This window comes from Tamandua tetradactyla, chromosome 1, assembly GCF_023851605.1.
Source record: "Tamandua tetradactyla isolate mTamTet1 chromosome 1, mTamTet1.pri, whole genome shotgun sequence".
Taxonomy (NCBI): Eukaryota; Metazoa; Chordata; class Mammalia; order Pilosa; family Myrmecophagidae; genus Tamandua; species Tamandua tetradactyla.
Window position 1 is genome coordinate 227,637,182 of NC_135327.1, and position 22,042 is coordinate 227,659,223.

Consider the following 22,042-nt stretch of genomic DNA (forward strand, 5'->3'; position numbering starts at 1 on the left):
AATGCATGGCTATAGTGAAAAAGTATCAGTAGTTGGCTAGGGTCAGGGGTGAAGGGAGGGGACTGACTACAGAGAGGCATAAGGAAATATCTCCAGGTGAGGGAGTTCTTCTATATCTTGATCATGGTGGAAATTACAATTGTATAAAATTACTAAATCAACAAGCTGTTCACCTAATATAAGCAGATTTTATTGTATATGAATAATTAAAAAAATAAAGGTGCCTTGATTCTGATTGTGGATAACAACAACCAGAATAATGGAAAGAGGACTGGAATTTTGGCCTAGAGCACGGTGTTGTAATCCTGACTTGGCAGTTTGCCTATTCTCTGATTTTGGCCAATTCATCTAACCTCACTGAGTTTTCATTTCAACTGAAAAATAGAAATACCTGTGTTTTCCTTATAGGGATGTTTGTAAAGGCAAAGTAAAAAGACTTTGAAGACTAAAAATGATGGATTATTTGAGAGTCCAGAAATAGACCCACACATCTATGGCCAATTCATTTTCAGTAAGGGTGCTAATTATATGCAATAGGGAAAAAATTGTATCTTTAACAAATGGTGCTGCAAAAACTGGATCTCGGGCGGGCCGCGGTGGCTCAGCGGGCAAGAGTGCTTGCCTGCCATGCCGGAGGACCCCGGTTCGATTCCCGGCCCCAGCCCATGTAAAAAACAAACAAACAAACAAAATATAATAAAAATAAAGATGTTTCCCTTTCTTCCTCCCTTCCTTCCTTCCATCCTTCCTTCCTTCTCTGTCTTTCTTTCCTTCCTTTCCTCCCTCTCTCTTTAAAAAAAAAAAAAAACTGGATCTCCACAAAAGAAAAGGAAGTTAGACCCCTTCCTCATAGTATATACAAAAAGCAACTCAAAAATGGATTGAAGATCTAAATGTAAGAGCTAAAACTCATAAAACTCTTAGAAGATAATATAGGGGCAAATCTTCATGGCCTAAAATTGGGCAATGGATTCTTAGATATGACACCAAAAGCACAAGCAACAAAAGAAGCAATAGATAATTTGCCTCCATCAAAATGAAAAAATTTTTTGACATCAAAGGAAACTATCAAGAAAGTGAAAAGATGACCTACAAAATGGGAGAAAATAATTGCAAATCATGTATCAGATAAAGGCTTAATTTCCAGAGTACAAAAAGAACTTTTACTAGGAGCAACACCAAAAGACAAAGAACCCAATCTATAAGGAGGCAAAACTTTGAATAGATATTTACAAATGGTCAATGAGCATATGAAAAGAAATGCTCACCATCATCAGCCATTAGGAAAATGAAAATCTTAACTTCAATGAGATAACACTTTATACTCACAAGGATGTCTGTTAGTAAAGAAATTGAAAATGATGTTTTGGAGAGGATGCGGAGAAACTGAAACTCTAGTACATTGGTGGTGGTAATCTAAAATGGTGCATTCACCATGGGAGCAATACGGCAGTTTCTCAAAAAGTTAAATATAAAATTACCACATGACCTGGCAATTCTACTTCTAGGTATAGAAAGAAAGTGAAAATAGGGTCTCAAACAAATACATGCATACTAATATTTATAGCAGCAGTATTCATAATAGCAAACCAAACTGGAAAAACCCAAGTGTCCATCAACAAATGAGTGGATAAGCAAAATGTTGTACAGACCCACATTAGAATATTATTTGGCCATAGAAAGAACAAAGTTCTGAGACATGCTGCAACATGGAAGACCCTTGAAATAAGCAAGACACATAATGAAATATATTTTAAGATATCGCTTATAAGAGGAGAATAGAAATAGCAAGCTCATAGTGATACAAAGTAGATTAGAGATTACCAGGGGATTAGGAGAAAAAAGGAAGGGGGAATGTTTGTTTGGGAAAAAAATGAAGACTGAAAAAGATTATGAGCTATTATGCAGGATCAATGAAGTAGCTAGCAGCAGACCAGCACTCTCATCCAGAACAACTACCAAAGCTAGGCAAAATACAGAAATCATCTCCTTGTCAGCAGCAGAAAGAGTCTGAGGTAATGAAAACTGAAAAGGGGCTGAAACTCCTCTTTTAGTTTTCTACTGCTCCTATAACAATGACCACAAACCTAGTGGCTTGAAACAATGCAAATTTGTATCTTACAGTTCTATATGTTAGATGTGTGACAAGGGCTAAAATCAAGATGTCAGCAGGGCTGTGGGAGGCTGCAAGGGGAGAATATGTTTCCTTGCCTTTGCAGCATCTAGAATTTTGTCACATTCCTTAGCTCATGGCTTCCTCCCTTCATCTTCAAAACCAGCAGCATAGCAGCTCCCTGAACTGTCTTAGTCTATCTTACCCCAGCCAGGAAATGTTTCCCACTTCTAAGGACTCACGTGATTAGACTGGGAAACAGCACATAATCCTGGATAATCCTCCCATCTCAAGGTCTATAGCCTCAGTCACGCCTTCAAGGGCCTCTTTGCCATGTAAGGTAACATATTCACAGGCTCTCAAAACTAGGGCATGGATATCTTGGGGGGAGGACATTAATATGCTTATCACAACTCCAGAGAGAGAAGAACCCCCAGAGACCTCTTTTTACCTTGGTGTCATTTGCCAGTTGTGAACTCAGGCAGGAGACTGAGAATCTGGGTTTTGCATCCATAAATCTTTTGGGGGACAGAGAATTGAGTAGAGTATTTGTAGTCTTTAAATAAATGGCCAGTTTTTCTCTTAGAACATTTAATAAATACTAGGTCTTAGTGGGAAGTCTCTGAAAAGCAAAAAGGTGTTCTTTTTTTAGCAGTTTTGTGAAGAGTTTAGAGATTAGACTTTTTAGGAGGATGGGCCTCATTGAATATATAGGATCTCAGGTGCAAAACTTAGATGATCAGGGTAGAAGAGAAGGAGACTAAGTTTAATCAGGGCTATAACTCAGACTTGATTCAGCAGTTTCTAATTGGATTAAAATGAGTGGGAGCCAGTCTATCTATCCAGCACAGCAAAGAGTGTACCCTCTCTAGAGGAAGGCACCATCAGTGAGGAAAGGGCTACATTTTAATGCATCATACCTTAAATTTAATTAAAAATTTGCTAGGCATTCCAAAAGGCAGGATCACATGACTGAAAATCAAAATAGGCCCCACAGTGATCCAGACAGCAAAGTTCTAACATGGGCTTTACAAAGTATGCTTACTATGTTCAAGAAAAGGATACCAATATGAAAAAATATATTAAAAGTTGTAGCACTTCAATGGAAAATAGGAATCTTTTTAAAAATATCAAGTTTACTTTAAGATTGAAAGGCACAACATTTAAAATTAAGAAAGCATAAAATGGGTTTAAAAGCAGCCAGAAAGGAAAGATTGGTAAACTGGAGAAAAGGTCAGTAGAAAAAGAGCCAAACTGAAGCACAAAAAGAAAGAATGTGAAAATACAGAAGAGAGCCTTAGGGACATGTAGGATAAAATAAAAGATCTAACATTTATTTTATGCATGTTCCAAAGGAAGAAGAAGAGAGAGAAAATAAGAAAAGATGCAGCAATAATGAAGAGATAACATTCTCTAAAAACTGATGAAAGATATCAACCTACAGATTCAAGGAGCTCTGTAAACCCCAAGAAGAATAAATACAAACTCCACCATTTCAGGGTACATCATACTCAAATTTCTGAAAAGAGAAAATCATAACAGGACTTCCGGAGAAGATGGCGGCTTAGTAAGACGCGCGGGTCTTAGTTCCTCCTCCAGAAAAGCAACTAAAGAAACAGAAACAATACGAAACAGCTCCCGGAGTCACAACAGAGACCAAAAAGACAGCGTACCCCATTCTGGAACGGCTGAACGGGCAGGGAGAATCCGCTGCGGTGAGATACCCAAGGGGCGCGCGTTTTCCCGGCCGGGGCAGCTGGCGACTGGGGTCCCCTCCACGCACGTGGCTCCCCGGTCTGACTGGGAACGTTGGATAGCGGGGCCCTCCCGTCACGCTTGGCATCTCGGGCCAGCTGGGCAATTTGGACTGGCACTCCCCGAAGCCGCGGTGGCCAGCGACCCCCGCCTCCACGCGCGGTTTCCCGGGCCGACTGCCCCGCAGACAGACGAGCGCCACGAGCGCCACCTACTGGGCAGGAAAAGAAAAACAGAGCCCAGAGATTCCACAGAAAAACCTTTCAACCAGCTGGGTCCCACACCCAGGGAAATCTGATCAAATGCCCAGATACCAGCAGAAAATAATGGATGACACTCGGAAAATTGAAGATATGGCCCAGTCAAAGGAACAAACCAATAGTTCAAATGAGATACAGGAGCTGAGACAACTAATGCTGAATATATGAACAGAAATGGAGAAACTCTTCAAAAACCAAATCAATAAATTGAGGGACGACATGAAGAAGACATGGGCTGAACAAAAAGAAGAAATAGAAAATCTGAAAAAACAAATCACAGAACTTATGGGAGTGAAGGACAAAGAAGAAAAAATGGAAAAAACAATGGATACCTACAATGGTAGATCTAAAGAAACAGAAGCTACAATTAGTGAACTGGAGGATGGAACATCTGAATTCCAAAAAGAAACAGAAACTATAGGGAAAAGAATGGAAAAACTTGAGCAGGGAATCAGGGAACTGAATGACAATATGAAGCGCACAAATATACGTGTTATGGGTGTCCCAGAAGGAGAAGAGAAGGGAAAAGGAGGAGAAAAACTAATGGAAGAAATTATCACTGAAAATTTCCCAACTCTTATGAAAGACCTAAATATACAGATCCAAGAAGTGCAGCGCACCCCAAAGAGAATAGACCCAAATAGGCGTTCTCCAAGACATTTACTAGTTAGAATGTCAGAGGTCAAAGAGAAAGAGAGGATCTTGAAAGCAGCAAGAGAAAAACAATCTGTCACATACAAGGGAAACCCAATAAGACTATGTGTAGATTTCTCAGCAGAAACCATGGAAGCTAGAAGACAGTGGGATGATATATTTAAATTACTAAAAGAGAAAAACTGCCAACCAAGACTCCTATATCCAGCAAAATTGTCCTTCAAAAATGAAGGAGAAATTAAAACATTTATAGACAAAAAGTCACTGAGAGAATTTGTGACCAAGAGACCAGCTCTGCAAGAAATACTAAAGGGAGCACTAGAGTCAGATATGAAAAGACAGAAGAGAGAGGTATGGAGTAAAGTGTAGAAAGAAGGAAAATCAGATATGATATATATAATACAAAAGCCAAAATGGAGAGGAAAATATTATCCAAACAGTAATAATACTAAAAGTTAATGGACTGAATTTCCCAATCAAAAGACATAGAATGGCATAATGGATTACGACCCAGCAATACCACTGCTAGGTATCTACTCAAGGGACTTAAGGGCAAAGACACAGACGGACATTTGCACACCAGTGTTTATAGCAGCATTATCTACAACTGCAAAGAGATGGAAACAGCCAAAATGTTCATCAACAGACGAGTGGCTAAACAAACTGTGGCGTATACCTACGATGGAATATTATGCAGCTTTAAGACAGACTAAACTTATGAAGCATGTAATAACATGGATGGACCTAGAGAACATTATGCTGAGTGAGTCTAGCCCAAAACTAAAGGACAAATACTGTAAGGTCCCACTGATGTGAACCGACATTCGAGAATCAGCTTGGAATATATCATTGGTAACAGAGACCAGCAGGAGTTAGAAACAGGGTAAGATAATGGGTAATTGAAGCTGAAGGGATACAGACTGTGCAACAGGACTAGATACAAAAACTCAAAAATGGACAGCACAATAATACCTAAGTGTAATGTAACTAGGTTGGAACACTGAATGAAGCTGCACCTGAAATATGGTTTTTTGTTTGTTTGTTTGTGTGTTTGTATCTTTTGTTTTTGTTTTTTTCTTTTTCCTTTATATATATATATATTATTAGTATTATTATTTTAATCTCTTCTCTATATTAACATTCTATATCTTTTTCTGCTGTTTTGCTAGTTCTTTTCCTAAATCGATGCAAATGTACTAAGAAGTGATGATCATACATCTATGTGATGATACTAAGAATTACTGAGTGCATGTGTAGAATGGAATGATTTCTAAATGTTGTGTTAATTTCTTTTCTGTTTTTGATTAATAAAAAAATTAAAAAATAAATAAATAAATAAATAAATATCTCAAGAAAAAAAAAAGAGAAAATCATAACAATTGTCAGAGTTAAAAATAAACATTAACTTCAAAGGAATGACAACACTGACAGCTTATTTCTCGGCGGAAACAATGGAAGCCAGAAGACAATGGGACAAAAATTTAAATGTCAAGAGAAAATTTCCCCAAATTAGAATTCTGCATGCAGCAAAAATATCCTTCAAAAGTGAAGGGAGAGGGGTGTAAGGGTAATTCAGTGGTAGAATTCTCGCCTGCCATGTGGGAGACCTGGGTTCGAGTCCCAACCCATGTACTTCCCAAACAAACAAACAAGCAAACAGACAAAAACCAAACAAACAAAAATTCAACAAATGGTGGTGCAATAAGGGGGGTACTCACATGGAAGAAGAATGAAATGTGACCCCTGCCATACAGTATACAAAAAAAGTGAAGGGGGCTGGATTATACGATGTGTGAATAAAACTGATTACAAATGAACAGAGAGAAATAAGTGCTAGAGAGAACGTGGAGAGAGAGATGTACCTATTCACTGTCGGTAAGGAGATGCGAAGTCTAGCCCCTTGGAGGGCAGTGTGGTGGTTTCATAGCAGGCTAGGGGTGGGGTTATCATATGATCCTAAAACCCTGTTGCTCCATATATACCTGCAGGAACTGAGTGTGGGGAACAAACAGACATTTGGACACTGGTGTTTCAGGTGGCAGTGCTTGTGATCCACAATGAATGGAGGTGGCCTAAGGGTACAAAGACTGAGGAATAGAAAGGGGAACTATGGTGTATACATACATGGGATTACTGAGTGGCAACAAGAAGGAATGAAGTTGTGAGACATGCAACTAGATAAATGAACCTTAAGAGCTGTATGTTGAGTGAAATGTCAGGAACAAAAAGACAAATATTATCATGCCACAATCATATGGACTAACTATAATACAAAAATTCGGTGAACTAAAGTCAAGAACATAATGTTCTAGGTTGCTAGCTGCCAGAATGCAATATACCAGAAACAGAATGGCTTTTAAAAAGGGGAATTTAATAAGTTGCTAGTTTACAGTTCTAAGGCTGAGAAAATGTCCCAATTAAAACAAGTCAACAGAAATGTCCAATCAAAGGCATCCATCCAGGGAAAGATACCTTGGTTTAAGAAGGCCAGTGAAGTTCAGGGTTTCTCTCTCAAGTGAGAAGGCACATGGCAAACACAGTCAGGGTTTCTCTTTCAGCTGAAAGGGCATCTGGCAAACACAGCATCATTTGCTAGCTTTCTCTCCTGGCTTCCTGTTTCATGAAGCGCCCCAGGAGGCATTTTCCTTCTTCATCTCCAAAGGTTCCTGGCTGGTGGACTCTCTGCTTTTCGTGACTGTGTCATTCTCTGCTCTCTCAGAATCTCCTTCATTCTCCAAAATGTTTCCCCTTTTATAGGATTCCAGTAAACTAATCAAGACCCACCCGAATGGGTGGCGACACGTCTCCACCTAATCCATCTTAATAACCACTCTTTATTGAATTACATCTCCAGGGAGATGACCTAATTACAGTTTCAAACATACAGTACTGAATAGGGATTAGAAGAAATGGCTGCCTTTACAAAATGGAATTAAGATTAAAACATGGCTTTTCTAGGGTACATATATCCTCTCAAACCAGCACACATGGGTTATCAGATTGGGGATTATTGTAAACGGCCCTAGATTGTAAACTCTTACAGCAGTCACATATATTCAGGAGGTGTATATATTAATTCTAATCCAATTAGAAGCTGCTGAATCAAGGCTGAGTTATAGCCCTGATAAAACTTAGTCTACTTCTCTTCTACCCTGATCATTTAAGTTTTGCCCCTGAGATCCTATATATTCAATGAGTTTAGAATTAATATATGCACCTCCTGAATATATGTGACTGCTGTAAGAGCTTACAGGAACTTCGGGTATTTATGTGACACCAGGGACACAGAGTTAGAGCACTAAAGCTATGAAAGTCAGCACTGTCCTACATAAGAACAGTTTTAAAAGTTCAAAAACTGATCAAACATCGAGTAGAGACATGAATAAACTGATCTGGATGGGACTAAAGTATATCCAAAAAACTTAGGGTAAAGGATGATATCGTCCATGTTTTAGAACTTCAACTTCTGTGTGAGACTAAAGGGAGAGGTGTTTAAGTGGGGTAAAATTTTTATTTTGGGTAATGCATTTCCTAATTTAACTTGTATTGTCAGTTTAGTTAACACTATAAATACATGGAATCTTGAATAGGGCATGAGATTTTGTTGGTTTGTCCAGGTTAGTGTGATGCCCTTGTAAATCCCAGTTAATCTGGACAGTGAATAAAGAAGTATTTGCAGAGTCCCCTTGGGGAAATGGGGAGAAAGGGGGCAATGTTCAACTCCCCCATTTGGAGAATTTTTGATATTCTAGCAAGCAGCAGGGACAACCACATCAATAGGCCAAGCCGTTGATCTTGGGGCTCATCTCTATGAAGCTTATTCCTGCAAAGGATAGGCTGAGCCTACTTAAAATTAGGCCTAAGAGTTACCCCAGAGAACTTCTTTTGTTGCTCAGATGTGGCCTCTCTCTCTCTAAGCTGACATGGCAAATGAATTAACTCATTGCCCTCCCCTTTTACATGGGACATGACTATCAGAGGTATAAACCTCCCTGGCAACATGGGACAGAAATCCCAGGATGAGACAGGACTCAGCATCAAGGGACTGAGAAGGCCTTCTTGACCAAAACAGGGAAGAGAGAAATGAGATTAAATAAAGTATCAGTGGCTGAGAGATTTCAAACAAAGTCGAGAGGTTATCCTGGAGGTTATTCTTATGCATTACAGAGATACCCCTTTTTTAATTTATGGTGTATAGGAGTGGCTGGAGGGAAGTACCTGAAACTGTAAAGCTGTGTTCCATAGCCTTGTTTCATGAAGATGAGTGTATAATGATACAGCTTTTACAGTGTGACTGTGTGACAGTGAAAACTTTGTGTCTGATGCACTTTTAGCTATGGTATGGACAGATGAGTAAACAATAGGGGGATCAAAGGTTAAAATAAATTGGGTAGTTGGAAATACTAGTGGTCAAGGAGAGAAAGGAGTGAGGGGCATGGTGTGTACAAGTTTTTACTTTTTATTTCTTTTTCTGGAGCAACGCAAAATTTTTTTGAAAAATGATCACGGTGATGAATACATTACCATATGATGATAATGTGAACCACTGATTGTAAACCATGTATGGAATGTTCATATATTAACAATGTTTGTAAGTTTATATGTTGTTTTATAAAAAAAAAAAAAAAGTGAAGGGGAAGGGGGTACAAGGGTAGTTCAGTGGTAGAATTCTCACCTGCCATGCAGGAGACCGGGTTCGATTCTGGTCCATGCATGTCCTAAAAACAAATAAGCGAGCAAAACAAACAAGAAAACCAAGCATACAAGAATTCACAGATGGTGCTGCAAAAATGGGATATTCACATGGAAAAATAATGACATGTTACCCCACCCTACAGCATACAAAAAAAGTGAAGGTGAAATAAATATATTTTCTTACCTAAAAAAACAGAGAAAATTAATTGCCAGAAAATATGAACTATAAGAAAAATGAAAAAGAGTTCTTTAGGCAGAAAAAGTCTTTAATCCAATAAGGAAGGGTGGAATTGTAGGAAGAAATAAGAATAAAAGAATTGCTAAGTATATAGGCAAAAATAAATGAGTATTGATTATGTACCTTGATGATAACAATTTATGGGGTTTAAAGTATGTGTAAAATTAAATAGTTTAACAACAGCAACATAAAATATGGAAGTTAATGGACTTAAAGTGTTCTGAGGCTAGCATTCATTCTTAGAAAAGTAGAAAAAAGTAATAATTTGTTTATGACTGTAACAAGTTAAGAATGCATTCCAAAGTAATCAGTAAAAGAACAGTAAAATAATGTAGAATTAACTGAGAGAGAAATGCAATAATAGAGTTTCCTTTTTATTCACAAAGCCTCAAAGAGAAAGACTTAAACACTTTTAGTAACAAATTATTCAAGACTTCTACCATGTGATTTCACTATTTTTTTTGTCATTTTGTTTGTCATTTTATAAACAAGAAAATTCAGACAGACAAAAAAACAAATTCTAGTAGAAATTTTATTTGAACATTTTAAAATTTAACTTTATGCTAAAAATTATGAGAGTGAACATTTATTCATTATCACTGAGGTCTAATAAACTCCCTTGAAGCCTATTTCTGAGTATACAGGTTGGAACTAAATTCCAAATTTTAAAATTTTGAAGAAAATTATGCCTCCCACTGATGACCTGTGCCCCCCAAAACATAACGACTCTACAACTCTACTTTTGTTGCCTCTTTCAAACAATGCTGGGATGACTGGTTCCCATGATCCCATATTGATTTTCCTCTTTTCACTTATCCCTCGCCAAATATGTCCAGGGAGGACTTAAATGCAATGGAGAGTTCAGGGAAGACTTGTAGGAAATTTTTGGCTTTATTAATCCTTCAGTCACCTAATGTCCCCCAAAGAGTGGTGTCCTGCAGTCCCAGCCTAAGCCCACAGAAGTCAGTTTGATGGAAACACTGCCCTTTCTCCTTTTGTACATAGTCAAAGCAGGGTCAAAGGGTGTCGGCTACATCCCCCTTGGGAAGTATTAATTATTGGTCTAAATTTTGAGGGTGTCATTTAAAGAAGGAATTATTAATACATTATGGCAATATTGTATGGTCACAAAATAAATTTTAAAAAGGGGTGGAGGGGCCAGGGAATGGGACTTCTGACCTCCAGATGATTATCCAATTAGAGATGTATTGCAAGAAAACAAGAGATTAAAGGAAGTGCCTCAACAATCTGTGAGACTGTGTAGGATACTGTAAAAAGATGTAATTTACTATACCTTGAGGATTCAGAGAGAGCTCTGTGGGAGGAGCTTGTTGCAACAGAAAGGAAACAATCAAGGGGTGACTTGATTCCTGGTAAATAAATCAGAAAAGCTGCAACTCTCTTGGTGCCAGTAAGCTTAGCCTTGGGGAGGGGACACCTGGGGAATCAGTCTTCACTTGGTTTAAACTTCAGTGCCACACTATTGATGCAAAACCTCTGACCCGTGGGCCCAGGTCCGTCAGGAAACACGTGGCCAAGATGAGCTTCACACTGCAAAGGAGAGGTGTGTCGGTCAATTCCTCAGAATTGCACATGGCTGTGTGCACTTCAGCCTTTGACAACGTGAGTTGAATGAGCTATAGCACCAGAATTTGATTAAGCAATGAAAGAATGCAGAGTAGAGCAGCGGTAAAGAGTTTTGCCTTACCCATGAGAACGTGAACAAGTGATATAATTTATGTCTTGGTTTGCTTATCTATAAAATAGGAATAATAATACCTATATTATAGGGCTGTTGTGATGAGTAATTGATATAATGCATATAAAAGCACTAATGCAGCTCCTGATGTATACAGTAAACACTCGGTAATGTTAGTTTTGTAGCTAGTATATTATCATTGTTTATTGAAGGCAAAGCCTTCGAAATTTATTTTACAAAACAGGAGTCAGAAAATGTAAGTGCCTGATCATATCAAAATGGGTCTGCTCTCTGCATTGAAGCCCCTCTCTTACAGCAGATCACCTAAGGGACAGTTCTCTGATGCCCCTGAGCATTGTTTTGCCTGGCAGGGGGACATACAGGGGGTGGGGGTGGGGAAGAAGGCAGGGAGGGGCCAGCCAGGCTGTCTGCTTCAAAGAACGTGGAGGGCCAGCTCTTTCCTTCCGGCCCTAACTCTGTGCTCATCTCGGAAGCCTTTTTCTCTTGTCTGCAGGGTCCAGAGTTATGGGAGCAATTATCAACATCTCAGGAACGTAAGGTGTTGTGTTAATGATGAAAGTTTTCCCAGGGAATGGCGCCAGATGAGCCAAGGACAAGAGAGCTCCTTGTGACACCAGAGGTTTCACAAGGAGCTGGGGATTCGAGGACACGTCCGAGTCCAAAGCCCTGCTTTGTGGAAGGGACCCCACTTGGAAATAGGGTCTCTGAGGCCGTTAAGGATTGGACTCATCTGAGAATAGGATCTCTGAAGATCCTACTTGGATGGGGCCAGATTGAATCAGGGTGGACTTTCAGCCACAGGAGGAGACCCAGGGGATGAATGGCCAAGCGGTGGTGGCCTTAATACGCAGGGACAGCGGCTGGCCCATGCCACCACCTCGCAGCTGTGGGAGAAAGGCTGGCTGCCAGGCGACAATAAATTCCCGGAGCTTAGGCCACCAGTGCATGGGGTGTGCCATGAGCCCTGGCACATGGAGACAGCGGGCTTGGGAAGGACAAACACCACCGCCCACCTGCTTGCAGATGACCTCCGTGCGGGCGTGTCCCAGCGAGGGGTCCAGGCGCTGCAGGGTGGCGGCCGCGCTCTCGTCGTTGCCCACCGCGCCGTGGGCCTCGGAGAAGGAAGGCCACCCCGAGCCCGAGCAGAACTTCTTCGCGGAGCTGCGGAAACATGTGCCATGAGCACAGCTGCCGACCAGCCCGTTTCCCACAGGCAAAGAGCACCTCATGCCCCGTACGTTTTCCTACTGGGAAGTCTCTGGTTCTCTCTCCCCACACCCCGGATCGCGAGCCCAGGAACTGGGATTTGGTTCCACAGAAGGTTCCGGCACACCTTCAAGGTGAGAGCCTGGCTCATCGGATGAAACAGTGCCTTGTTCCTCAGATGCTGAGCGCTTCTTCCTTCCTCAATGCCCGACAAGGACCTGCAACCCCCAGGCGCTTTGGGAACTGTGGCACCCATTAAGAAACAGCGCGAATCCATGAGCTCTAAACCAAAACGGAATGGCGGCCTTCTGGGGGCACGGTGCTCTACCAGAGAAGCACAGGCTCTGAGCAAACAGCCATTTTTAGCAACGGGAATTTCAGGTTTTATCACTGCTCACGGGAGCTCAAAAGCAGTCCCTGCCACTTCCTAGCTGTGTGAAGTCATTACTGGACTTCTCCAAGCCTTGGTTTTCCCATCTGTAAAATGGGCTAGTGAGTCACGTGTCTCATGGAGCTGTCTTGGGGCCATGGGGCACACTCTGGAGCCCGGGGGTGCTGGGGCAGAGCTGGGTGCCTCTAAGCGCTTGCTTGCAGCCCTCGGCCACAGTGAGTGTCGCCCACAAAGAAGCCCGGCACCCCGGGTCAGACACCGCGTGCCACCCAACCGTGGGGGAAGTGCTGCACGGACTCGGGTGGGGCGGCCGGAGGAGCCTGGGGGCAGGAGGGGTGGTGGCGACCAGCCAGTCCATCACCAAAGGCTCCTCTCCAAGCACTCAGGAAGGTAAGCGCCCTTGGATAGCACTGAGAAAGCGGATTCCTAAGGCTGACGTGGCAGGGAGATGACTCTGCCTAGTAAGGAAGAAAACAAAGAACCGAATGTAACGTCCTGCCAAACAGACTAAGCAAAAAGGTAAAAGTGGCAAATGACCAAATCCTTAGACTGTGAACCCAGATGGAAGCTCAGTTCAGAGCACAAAGCTCAGCAGAAATGGTTTGGTATGATACCAAGTGGTTCTCAAACTCTGGTCTCAGGACCCCTTTGGATTGAAAAAAGCATTGGCTTACATTTCTTGGGGTGGGGTTTACACTTGATACTGCACACATACACGCATTTCCAAATTAGAAATCTATGCTCTAAATGATTTTAAAAATAAGCCAGTCACTGCCTGTTGACACAAGTACTGTATTTTTTTTTTTTTTTTTACAAATAACTGTATTTTTCAAAGCAAAACAAACATTGAGTGGGGAGAATTGCACTGTTTCACATCTCTGCAAATCTCTTTAATGTCTGGCTTACTAGACGGCAGCTGAATCTTCACATGCTTCTAGAAACCACCTGTCGCAATGCTGTACAGGCTGAAGTAGAGGAGCAGATATATCGACGGAGGGCCTCAAAGAAGCCAGGCCCGTTCAGGATTCTTTGGACCGTACTTTGAGAACCACATGCCATGTCACGTCCTGCCTGACACATGCTATCAGTTTTCAACCTCATTATTCTTCACCGATATCCTTCATCACCGATATCCACGAAATGGGCACAGGCCGGGTCCACGTAGAGGTGCCTGCCCAGTGCAGCAGGGCTCATTGCAGCCCCTTCCCAAGGACTCAGAAACATCCCTCGGAGAGAAGGATCAAAGGGGAAGGAGGAGTTAACGAAGGTAAGAGTTAAAAAACGACTGTGACTCCTGGGCCATGACATTGATGTTTCCTTTAGTCTCCAGTGTCTCAGAACAGCCAGAAGTAGAAAACCTAAAACTGTGGAGCCATAACCCCTGCCAAGCTCTGAAATCTGTCCTACAGCTACTTGTTACAATGTACTTTGGAATTTATTGCTTTCTTGGATATATGTTATATTTCGCAATTAAAAAAAAAGTTAAAAAAAAAATCCCTCTGAGCTCTGGCCCAGGGAAAACCACCACACACAGCTCTTACCCCCCCGCCTTCAGACCCTCAGTGTCACACACGCCCCAGGGACCTTCCAAGGAATTTTGGTGAAGAATCATGAATGTAATAAATCACAAAAAAATGAATGAATCCAAGACCAATAAAAAGCCATTAAGGCATTTTATGGGAAACAATAAACCTTTATGGAGGCAATTAACAGAATCTAGGGATTTTACCAAGGATTATGAGACACCAATACTTACAGCTTAAGACCAGGACCTTAAATCTAAGGGCAATGAGAAATTCTAATATATATAACTCTATCTATCTATCTATATAAAATGGTTAGTGGAGTGGAAGCCGACTCGTTAAGAAATAAAACCATTCTGAATCTCTTCTCACATACTCATAAAAGGATTCTGCTTTGTTCAGTTTTGTTATGTATTCATTTACTTTGTTTTCCCTTTTTCTGGAAACTCCCCAGCCCCCAAATCAACACAGAGGCACCCAATGATCACTGACCACCGCAGCAATTCAGAGAGTCCCCAGTCACTCGGGGGGTGGGGGATGGGGGGCGAAAAGGAGGGAGGCAGCCTCACTCAGTTTCCTGTGACATGGAGGTTGTGGGGATTTTAAGAACCTTTGTGACCAGGAAATAAGTGGTCCCCAAACAGATGCTAATAAACACTTTCAGATTTGGCTCAAGAGGGAGAGGCAGGGAGAGGAGGGGCTTGAGGAGATGGGGGTGTGGGGGGGTGTGGCGCAGGTCGGTTAAGGAAGCACAGTGTGGCACCCTGGGGGTGGTTACACCCTGCAGGGCTGCCTTAACCGGGAGGGGCTCCCCAAGCACTGGGATTTGGGGAACCAGCTGCTCTCGGAGAACGCACACACGTTCATTCCGGAGAGGGCGGAGGGGGGCAAGGCCAGCTGGAGGGTCTGGGGCCGCTGCCCCTCCAGGCGAGCAGCCAACCGGGCACACACCTGGAGCTGGTTCCTCGGCTGGGGACTTCTGCCCATGACTCGGAGAGCTGCTGGGCATGCGCTCAGGGAACAGAGAGCAGGGGCCGTGCAGTCCCGGGACAGGTGGAGGCTTTGGGGAGCTCCCCATTCCTGCAGAAGCCCGGGCAAGTTCCCACTCTTCTCAGCGGCCCCCCATGGCATGGGGTGACGCTGGGGCAGCAGGTAGGATGAACACGGGGAGCGTTTGGGTGCCAGGCGTGCTGTGGGCCTAGAGGCCAGTGCCGTCGCGGTTGGAGTACAACCTCTCCCAGGGGCCCCTCGGTGAGGGGGCTAGGCCTGGGCGCCTGTGGACCACACACATTCCTCCAAACGATATCTGAAGTCCTAACTCCCGGCACCCCAGCATAGGAATTACCTGGAAATAGGGTCACTGGAAATGGACTTAGTTAAATTAAGAGGAGGCTATTCTGGAGTATCGTGGGCCCCTAATCCAATGTGACTTGTCCTTGTAAGGAGAGGAGAGATGGCCATGGGCAACAGAGGGAGAGACTGGAGTGATGCAGCCATCAGCCACAGAGCCACAAGGGAGGCCGGCAAAACACGGGGGAGCTGGAGAAGGTGGGGGAGGAGGGAAGGGAGGAGAGGAGGTGGGGGAAGTAGGAGAGGAGGAGGCAGGGGAGGAGGTGGGGGAGAGGAGGAGGAGGGGAGGATGGAGGGAATGAGGCCAGGGAGGAGGGAGGAGAGGAGGCAGGAGAAGGGGGAGGCAGGGGAGGAGGCGCGTACAGGGCTCAGAGGGAGTGTGGTTGGCCAACACTTGACTTTGGACTCCTCGCCTTTAGGACTTTGCGAGAACAAAGGTCTGTTGTTTGAAGACCCAGGTTTGCAGGGCTTTGTTACAGCAGACCCAGAAAAATGCAGAGAACTCACCAGGCACGTGACTTTGCACAAGGAACTGAAAGATACTCAGCCTCGGTTTCCACCCCTATACTGTCTTCCTGCACGATGAGAATCGTCTGCAGCTCACTGAGTATAGAATGTGTGCTCAAGATGTCGGCGCTACGTCCCTTACATCGTCACTTCATAACCCTGGTCTCCGGTGCAGGTTCAGGTCAGCAGGGCAGATGCCGCTGGCCAATCCGCCAGGGCATCCTCAATGAGATGTCCATGCAGTATGTACAACATCCCCAATGAGACGTCCATGCAGTATGTACAAATCCCCAATGAGACGTCCATGCAGTATGTACAACATCCCCAATGAGACGTCCATGCAGTACGTACAACATCCCCAATGAGACGTCCATGCAGTATGTACAACATCCCCAATGAGACATCCATGCAGTATGTACAACGGCCCCGGGCCTCAAAAAATGTATGAACCAACGGGAGAACAATTATGTCCTAAAATGTGCAATACTGATGACAAAGTGATAGAAATTTTGAGCAGGAAGACTTCTCTGATGGCACCCATCAGAGAAGCCTTGGAGGACAAGATGAGATTCAAAGAACAAGTGGAACTCAAAGTATCAGAGAGCGGGGGTGGGTGCAGCCCCAGAGCCAGGCCCAAGGATGCCTAGAGAAAGGAGGTAGACGTCCCTGCACACACTGGCTCTTTAACTATTTCATTCTGGTCAACAAAGTTTTCATTTCATTTTGATCATACCAGCGTTTTAAGGAATATTTCCTTTTCCCTGTCTCTGCTCCTACTGCTGAAGCAGCAGACTGGGGTGGGTGGGAAAAGCTTAGGGGGCAAAGAGAAGGGGAGACTGACCAGCAAAACAGGAATATATTCTTCAGCCCACCCTCTTGAACGGGAAGAACACTCAAGAATATATTCTCTATTAATATATCCTCATTAATTAGAATATTCTCAAGAATTCCTCATGATAAAACATGCACTAATGAATGCATACCGAAGAAAATGCTAAGAAAAGATAATTGCTAAAAAAAAAATGCTAAAAGCATTGTTCTGGAATTTTTACATATATTTACTTACAACTCCATCAATCCTCCCAACATCCTAATGATTTAGGTAGTTATCATCCTAATCTCACAGGGGAGGAAAACAGGGCACAGAAAGGTTAAGGCACCTGCCCAAGGTCACACAGCAATAGGTTAAGGATGCACACCTGGCAGCCTTCACCCCTGTGCCACACCGCCTTCCCTCTAAATGAGTACATTTTAGGGAGATAACATTATGGAACATAAATGATGTGTATGAATATATCCTTATTTCTCTCAGTCTCCTCTGCAGCAGCAGCAGGAAGCCAGCACAGAAACTTACTCAGACGTCTACAAGAAAATAACATGGAAACTTCTCAACTAAAACTAAAAATTTAACAGGAACCAGTAGGGTTGGTGAGTTAGTGGTCCAGGGAGCCGGCAAACGGGCTTCCAGAGAATCGGATGCTTCTCTCTCCTCTTGGTCTTGGCTGCTCCCTTACCTCAAGGCCCGAGGGTTGGTCCCTTGACTCCTGAATTAGGACTAGCACTGTGCTGACACGGGAGCCGCTGGTCACATGCAGTATTTTGAGGTTACATTAATTTAAACAAAATCCAAAATTTAGCTCCTCAACTGCACTAGCCACATTTCAAATTCTCAAGAGTCCCCACACCCAGGATTGGGAAGCATAGACAGTCCTCTACCCACCACAGAAAGTCCCACGGGACAGACCCCCAGCTCCACAGGAGAGATCCCCAGCTTCATGGGGCAGATCCCCTAAACTCCATGGGGCAGATCCCCACCTCCATGGGGCAGATTCCCACCTCCATGGAACAGACCCCAAAAGCTCCATGGGGCAGACCCCCAAAGCTCCATGGGACACATCCCCTAAGGCTCCACAGGGCAGATACCCTAAGCTCCACGGGGTAGATCCCCTAAGCTCCATGGGGTAGATCCCCTAAGCGCCATGATGCAGATTCCCTAAGCTCTATGGGGCAGATCCCCTAAGCTCCACAGGGCAGCTCAGCCACTCTGGTCTCTCAGTTCCACCCCCACCCCAGCGCTCTGTGATTCCCTGGGTGGACCTGTCTGGTGGAGGGTGGCGGGCATTGGACAGTAAGAAGGCCTGATCTCTACAGATGCAGGAACTGATACACCAACGACTTAAAAAAATACAAAGAACAGGTTTGGGAGAGCTCTCTTACAAGCACAGCGTCTCATCTTTCATCTTCACAGTCCCAACATAGAAAGTTTGGTTGGGGACTGTAGAAACCCAGCCGGCCATTGCAAGGTCCTTCTCCTCTTTAACAGACCCCAAAGGCGAGGAGGACGAACGTCCCAGCACTGCGGGGCCCGCCGTGTGAGTCAGCCTTCCTCAGCCCACCCCGCAGAGTGGGCGGAGGGGGGCGGAAGCTGCTCTTCTGTGAGCACCAAGGACGCCTCCCCCTGAGGGGGGGTCTGCCTTTCCTGGTGGAGCCCACGGCAGGGGCCGCCCAGGAGAGCCCACGTGCCCAAAGCCCAGAGGACATCAAGGAAGGCTGCCTAATGGGAGAGGCAGAGAGCTGGCTTGATTTATATTTCATTCTAAACCAATTTAGGATGGACGTATGAGAAGAGAAAACATCTTTGAAGTTCTGAAAAAAGGGACTTCAAAGAGGTTTTCTTTCTTCTTCATCGAATCTACTGTTTTTAGACTGTTTCCTGCATGTCTAAACAAAAAAGCCTTTGTTGAGAGATTTCAGACCCTGATTGACTTAAAAGAGGCTTTGACATCAAGGGACAATGACATTTCCCTTCGCCTGTCCAGAGGCGGACATGCGCCCACTGCTGTCAAGTACTGTGGGGAATCTATGCTCATAAAATTCAACATTTCCTAAATTAAGTTATAAACCCATTTTTCCTGAGAGAGAGGGAGTTTTAATCAGATGGCCAAGCCACACTATTATGGTTTAGCTTTTGTTACATACTCTTCCTCTAAAAAACTCAAACAGCTCTATCTTAAGGTAGCATTCAAGGGTCTGCTCTTTCTCAGCGGGGAATAGAAGCTAAAAAGTCTTGTTAACTTCCCTGAATGCTGGAAATCACCAAACTGGCCAGTGTCTTATATGACTAGCTCTTTCTATAGCAACACCACCAAATGAGAAGGGGGATGGAAAACAACCTGGACAGGTATTTGTCCAAGGCTTCCAGTGAGACCTCTGTCTTACCTGAAGAGAGGGCTGTCGCAGCACACACAGTGATACATCCCCTTCTCCTTGTTATGCAGGTAGGCCCCACTGAAAGGCTGGAAGTAAATAAGATACATGGTGGTCAGGTTTCCCACACAGCAGCAGGAGATGACCCAGAAGATTTAAACCCAAAAGAAGTCCCAAAGCAAGGAACTTCTGTCCCAACTTAACGAAGTGCAAAGATCACCAAAGAGAGAATTACAGCACCCCCAGTGAAGCAGTGGGCAGCCTTATTTATGACCTGCCTTTAATACACTAAATATTCAAGTGATGACAATAATAATGCTTTATCTTTATAGCACCTCCCATCCAAGCCTTCAGAGTCTGGAAAGAAGCAAGAGAACACAGCTTCAGCCTCTGATGGTGTGAGGCTGCCATCCCCACCCCAAAACAGTTCACTCGGCAGGAGTCTAGTCCACTCTCTAGAACACCGAATTCTCCTATTAAAGACAGAATATAAATACATAAAAGTAGCGGGGTTAGGGAACATGTGTTTCGTCTGCTTTTTGTGGTATTTGGGACACTTCATACTAATGTTCAATAATGAGCTTGATTCTCCCAGGGCCTAAGTCACTCCTTCGATGAAATTATTAACATGTGTTGAGGCTTAAAGAGTTTGCCGGTTTTCGAAGGTATTTGGAGAGAAGAGAGGCTCCTTAACATGACTGTGAGCTGAGGATCAATTTCTTTCTAAGTATAATTTTGTCCTCTCTTTCATTAGAGAAAAAGAAACCTTTGTAGGGGCCAACCGTGAGGACCCACAGTGGCTAGTGTCTTGCATTATGGAGTGGAGGAGAAACCAGGGTCCAGAACAGCTCACATCACACGGCTGAGTTGGGAAACTTCTGGAGTCTTCTGTCTTCTCCAGATTTCCCAAGTAGGAAAATCCTCAGGTCAAACATGCAAATTCCCTGCGGTCACGTCGACAGCAAATTTTCAGCGTGCTACATAATGGATAACTCCAAACGAACCCCGTGCCCCTACCGTGTGGCCAATTTTTGGCACTAACAGGCATCTGCAGCTGAGAGGGGATGCACAGACCACCCCATGGGGATAGACCCCCTTCCCTGAGACTGACCTAGAAAGGCCTATCCGTGGGACCTCGGGAGCCGGTAAAATTCAAGACATAATGTTATCAGTGGAGAGGACAGGTGGCCGGTGGAAGTGACGGGCACTTATCCTAGTAAAATGAAACATTCAAACATAAAGGAATTCTGAGATGACATATTTTATGAAATGATACCTCTGCTCTGCCTCCTGGCCTGGCTCCAAGATGTTCTCTTCCTGCCCCCAATTTTATATAAGCTCTATCACTTATTCACGGACAAACTTGGCTTCTAAGTCATTTGTTCTTTTGAGTATGTACTTGGAAACCTCATATGTGACCAGGGCTGGGCGCTGATGTTTCAGAAACGGAAAAAGAACCAACTAGTTTCTATGCTCAAACGATCTGATACCTAGTTGGCAGCGGACAAGCAAGCGGACAGGTATAACGCCGTGTGCGAACAGCTGTGGGGGGTGCGCGGGGGCCCTGGGCCCTGCTATCCCAGGAGTGTGGCCCTGAAAGCTTCTGCACTAGATAGAGTCTGAGATCATTTTTTAACCATTGATTATTACTACTATTTTAATTGCATTGTGACTGATCCTTGTTACAGAAAAATAACAATGCCAAGCTGAGTTTCGAAGGAGGGAGAAATGGAAGCATCCTTCAGACTGGCAGAGGAGCTTGGGCAAGGGCCCTGTGGCAGGACAGGGCGAGGGAGGGCAGGGAAGAAGGGGCTGGAAGCTGGGAAGGGGCCATATCACAGGGGCTGGGAAGAGCCCATGCTGAAGAGTTTAGACTGTACCCTAAGAAGTGGAAATCACTCGGAAACTTTAAACCGGGTACACTCCTGGTCAGCCTGGGTTTCAGAAAGATCCCTTGACATCCATGAGAAGAACGGACTGAAAAGAGGGCACGGAGGCACTGGAGGCCGAGACCACGGGAAGAGCTGCTGCAGGCCTGGGTTTGGAGTTGTGGCAGCAGCAGTGGAGATAAAAAGGGGACAGAATTGCTTAGGGGGCAGAGTTGGGAAGAAGGATGTTTAAGATACCCCTGCGTTTTCCCTTCTTTGCTCTTTCCTATACAACACACCTGTTGGAAACAGATGGCAAGTCCAACAGGGAGGACTGCAGATAATTTGGTAAGGACTATTTACAAATGTGGGGGCAGGGCAGTGGAAATCAAGGAGGGATGGAGATGTACCTGGGGGAAAGGAAGGGGACAGGTGCCAGAACCTGGGGAGGGGGGCTGGCTGTAGGCAAGGGGCACTCTGCATGAAGGAACTCACCACTGCCAGTCTGCGGCCCCACGAAGTGGACCTGGCTGCCAGCACCTCCAACTGGCCAGA

The 22,042-nt window shown here is 44.1% G+C and overlaps 1 protein-coding gene across 4 annotated transcripts in view; it reads right to left on the reverse strand.

Moving 5' to 3' along the window:
- The window catches only part of MSRB2 (methionine sulfoxide reductase B2), a 74,645-nt gene that overhangs the window by 18,446 nt on the left and 34,157 nt on the right, over nt 1–22,042 (reverse strand). For 3 of the 4 annotated variants that reach the window (XM_077154019.1, XM_077154005.1, XM_077154011.1), the window contains exons 3-5: nt 19,632–19,708; nt 12,449–12,596; nt 10,721–11,266 (exon numbers count right to left, since the gene is read on the reverse strand). In XM_077154019.1, the coding sequence (XP_077010134.1) occupies nt 11,162–11,266; nt 12,449–12,596; nt 19,632–19,708 (330 nt within the window). In that variant the 3' untranslated portion in view covers nt 10,721–11,161. Of the gene's footprint in view, nt 1–10,720; nt 11,267–12,448; nt 12,597–19,631; nt 19,709–22,042 lie in introns of those variants that run through there. The other variant, XR_013172806.1, reaches the window with a different exon arrangement.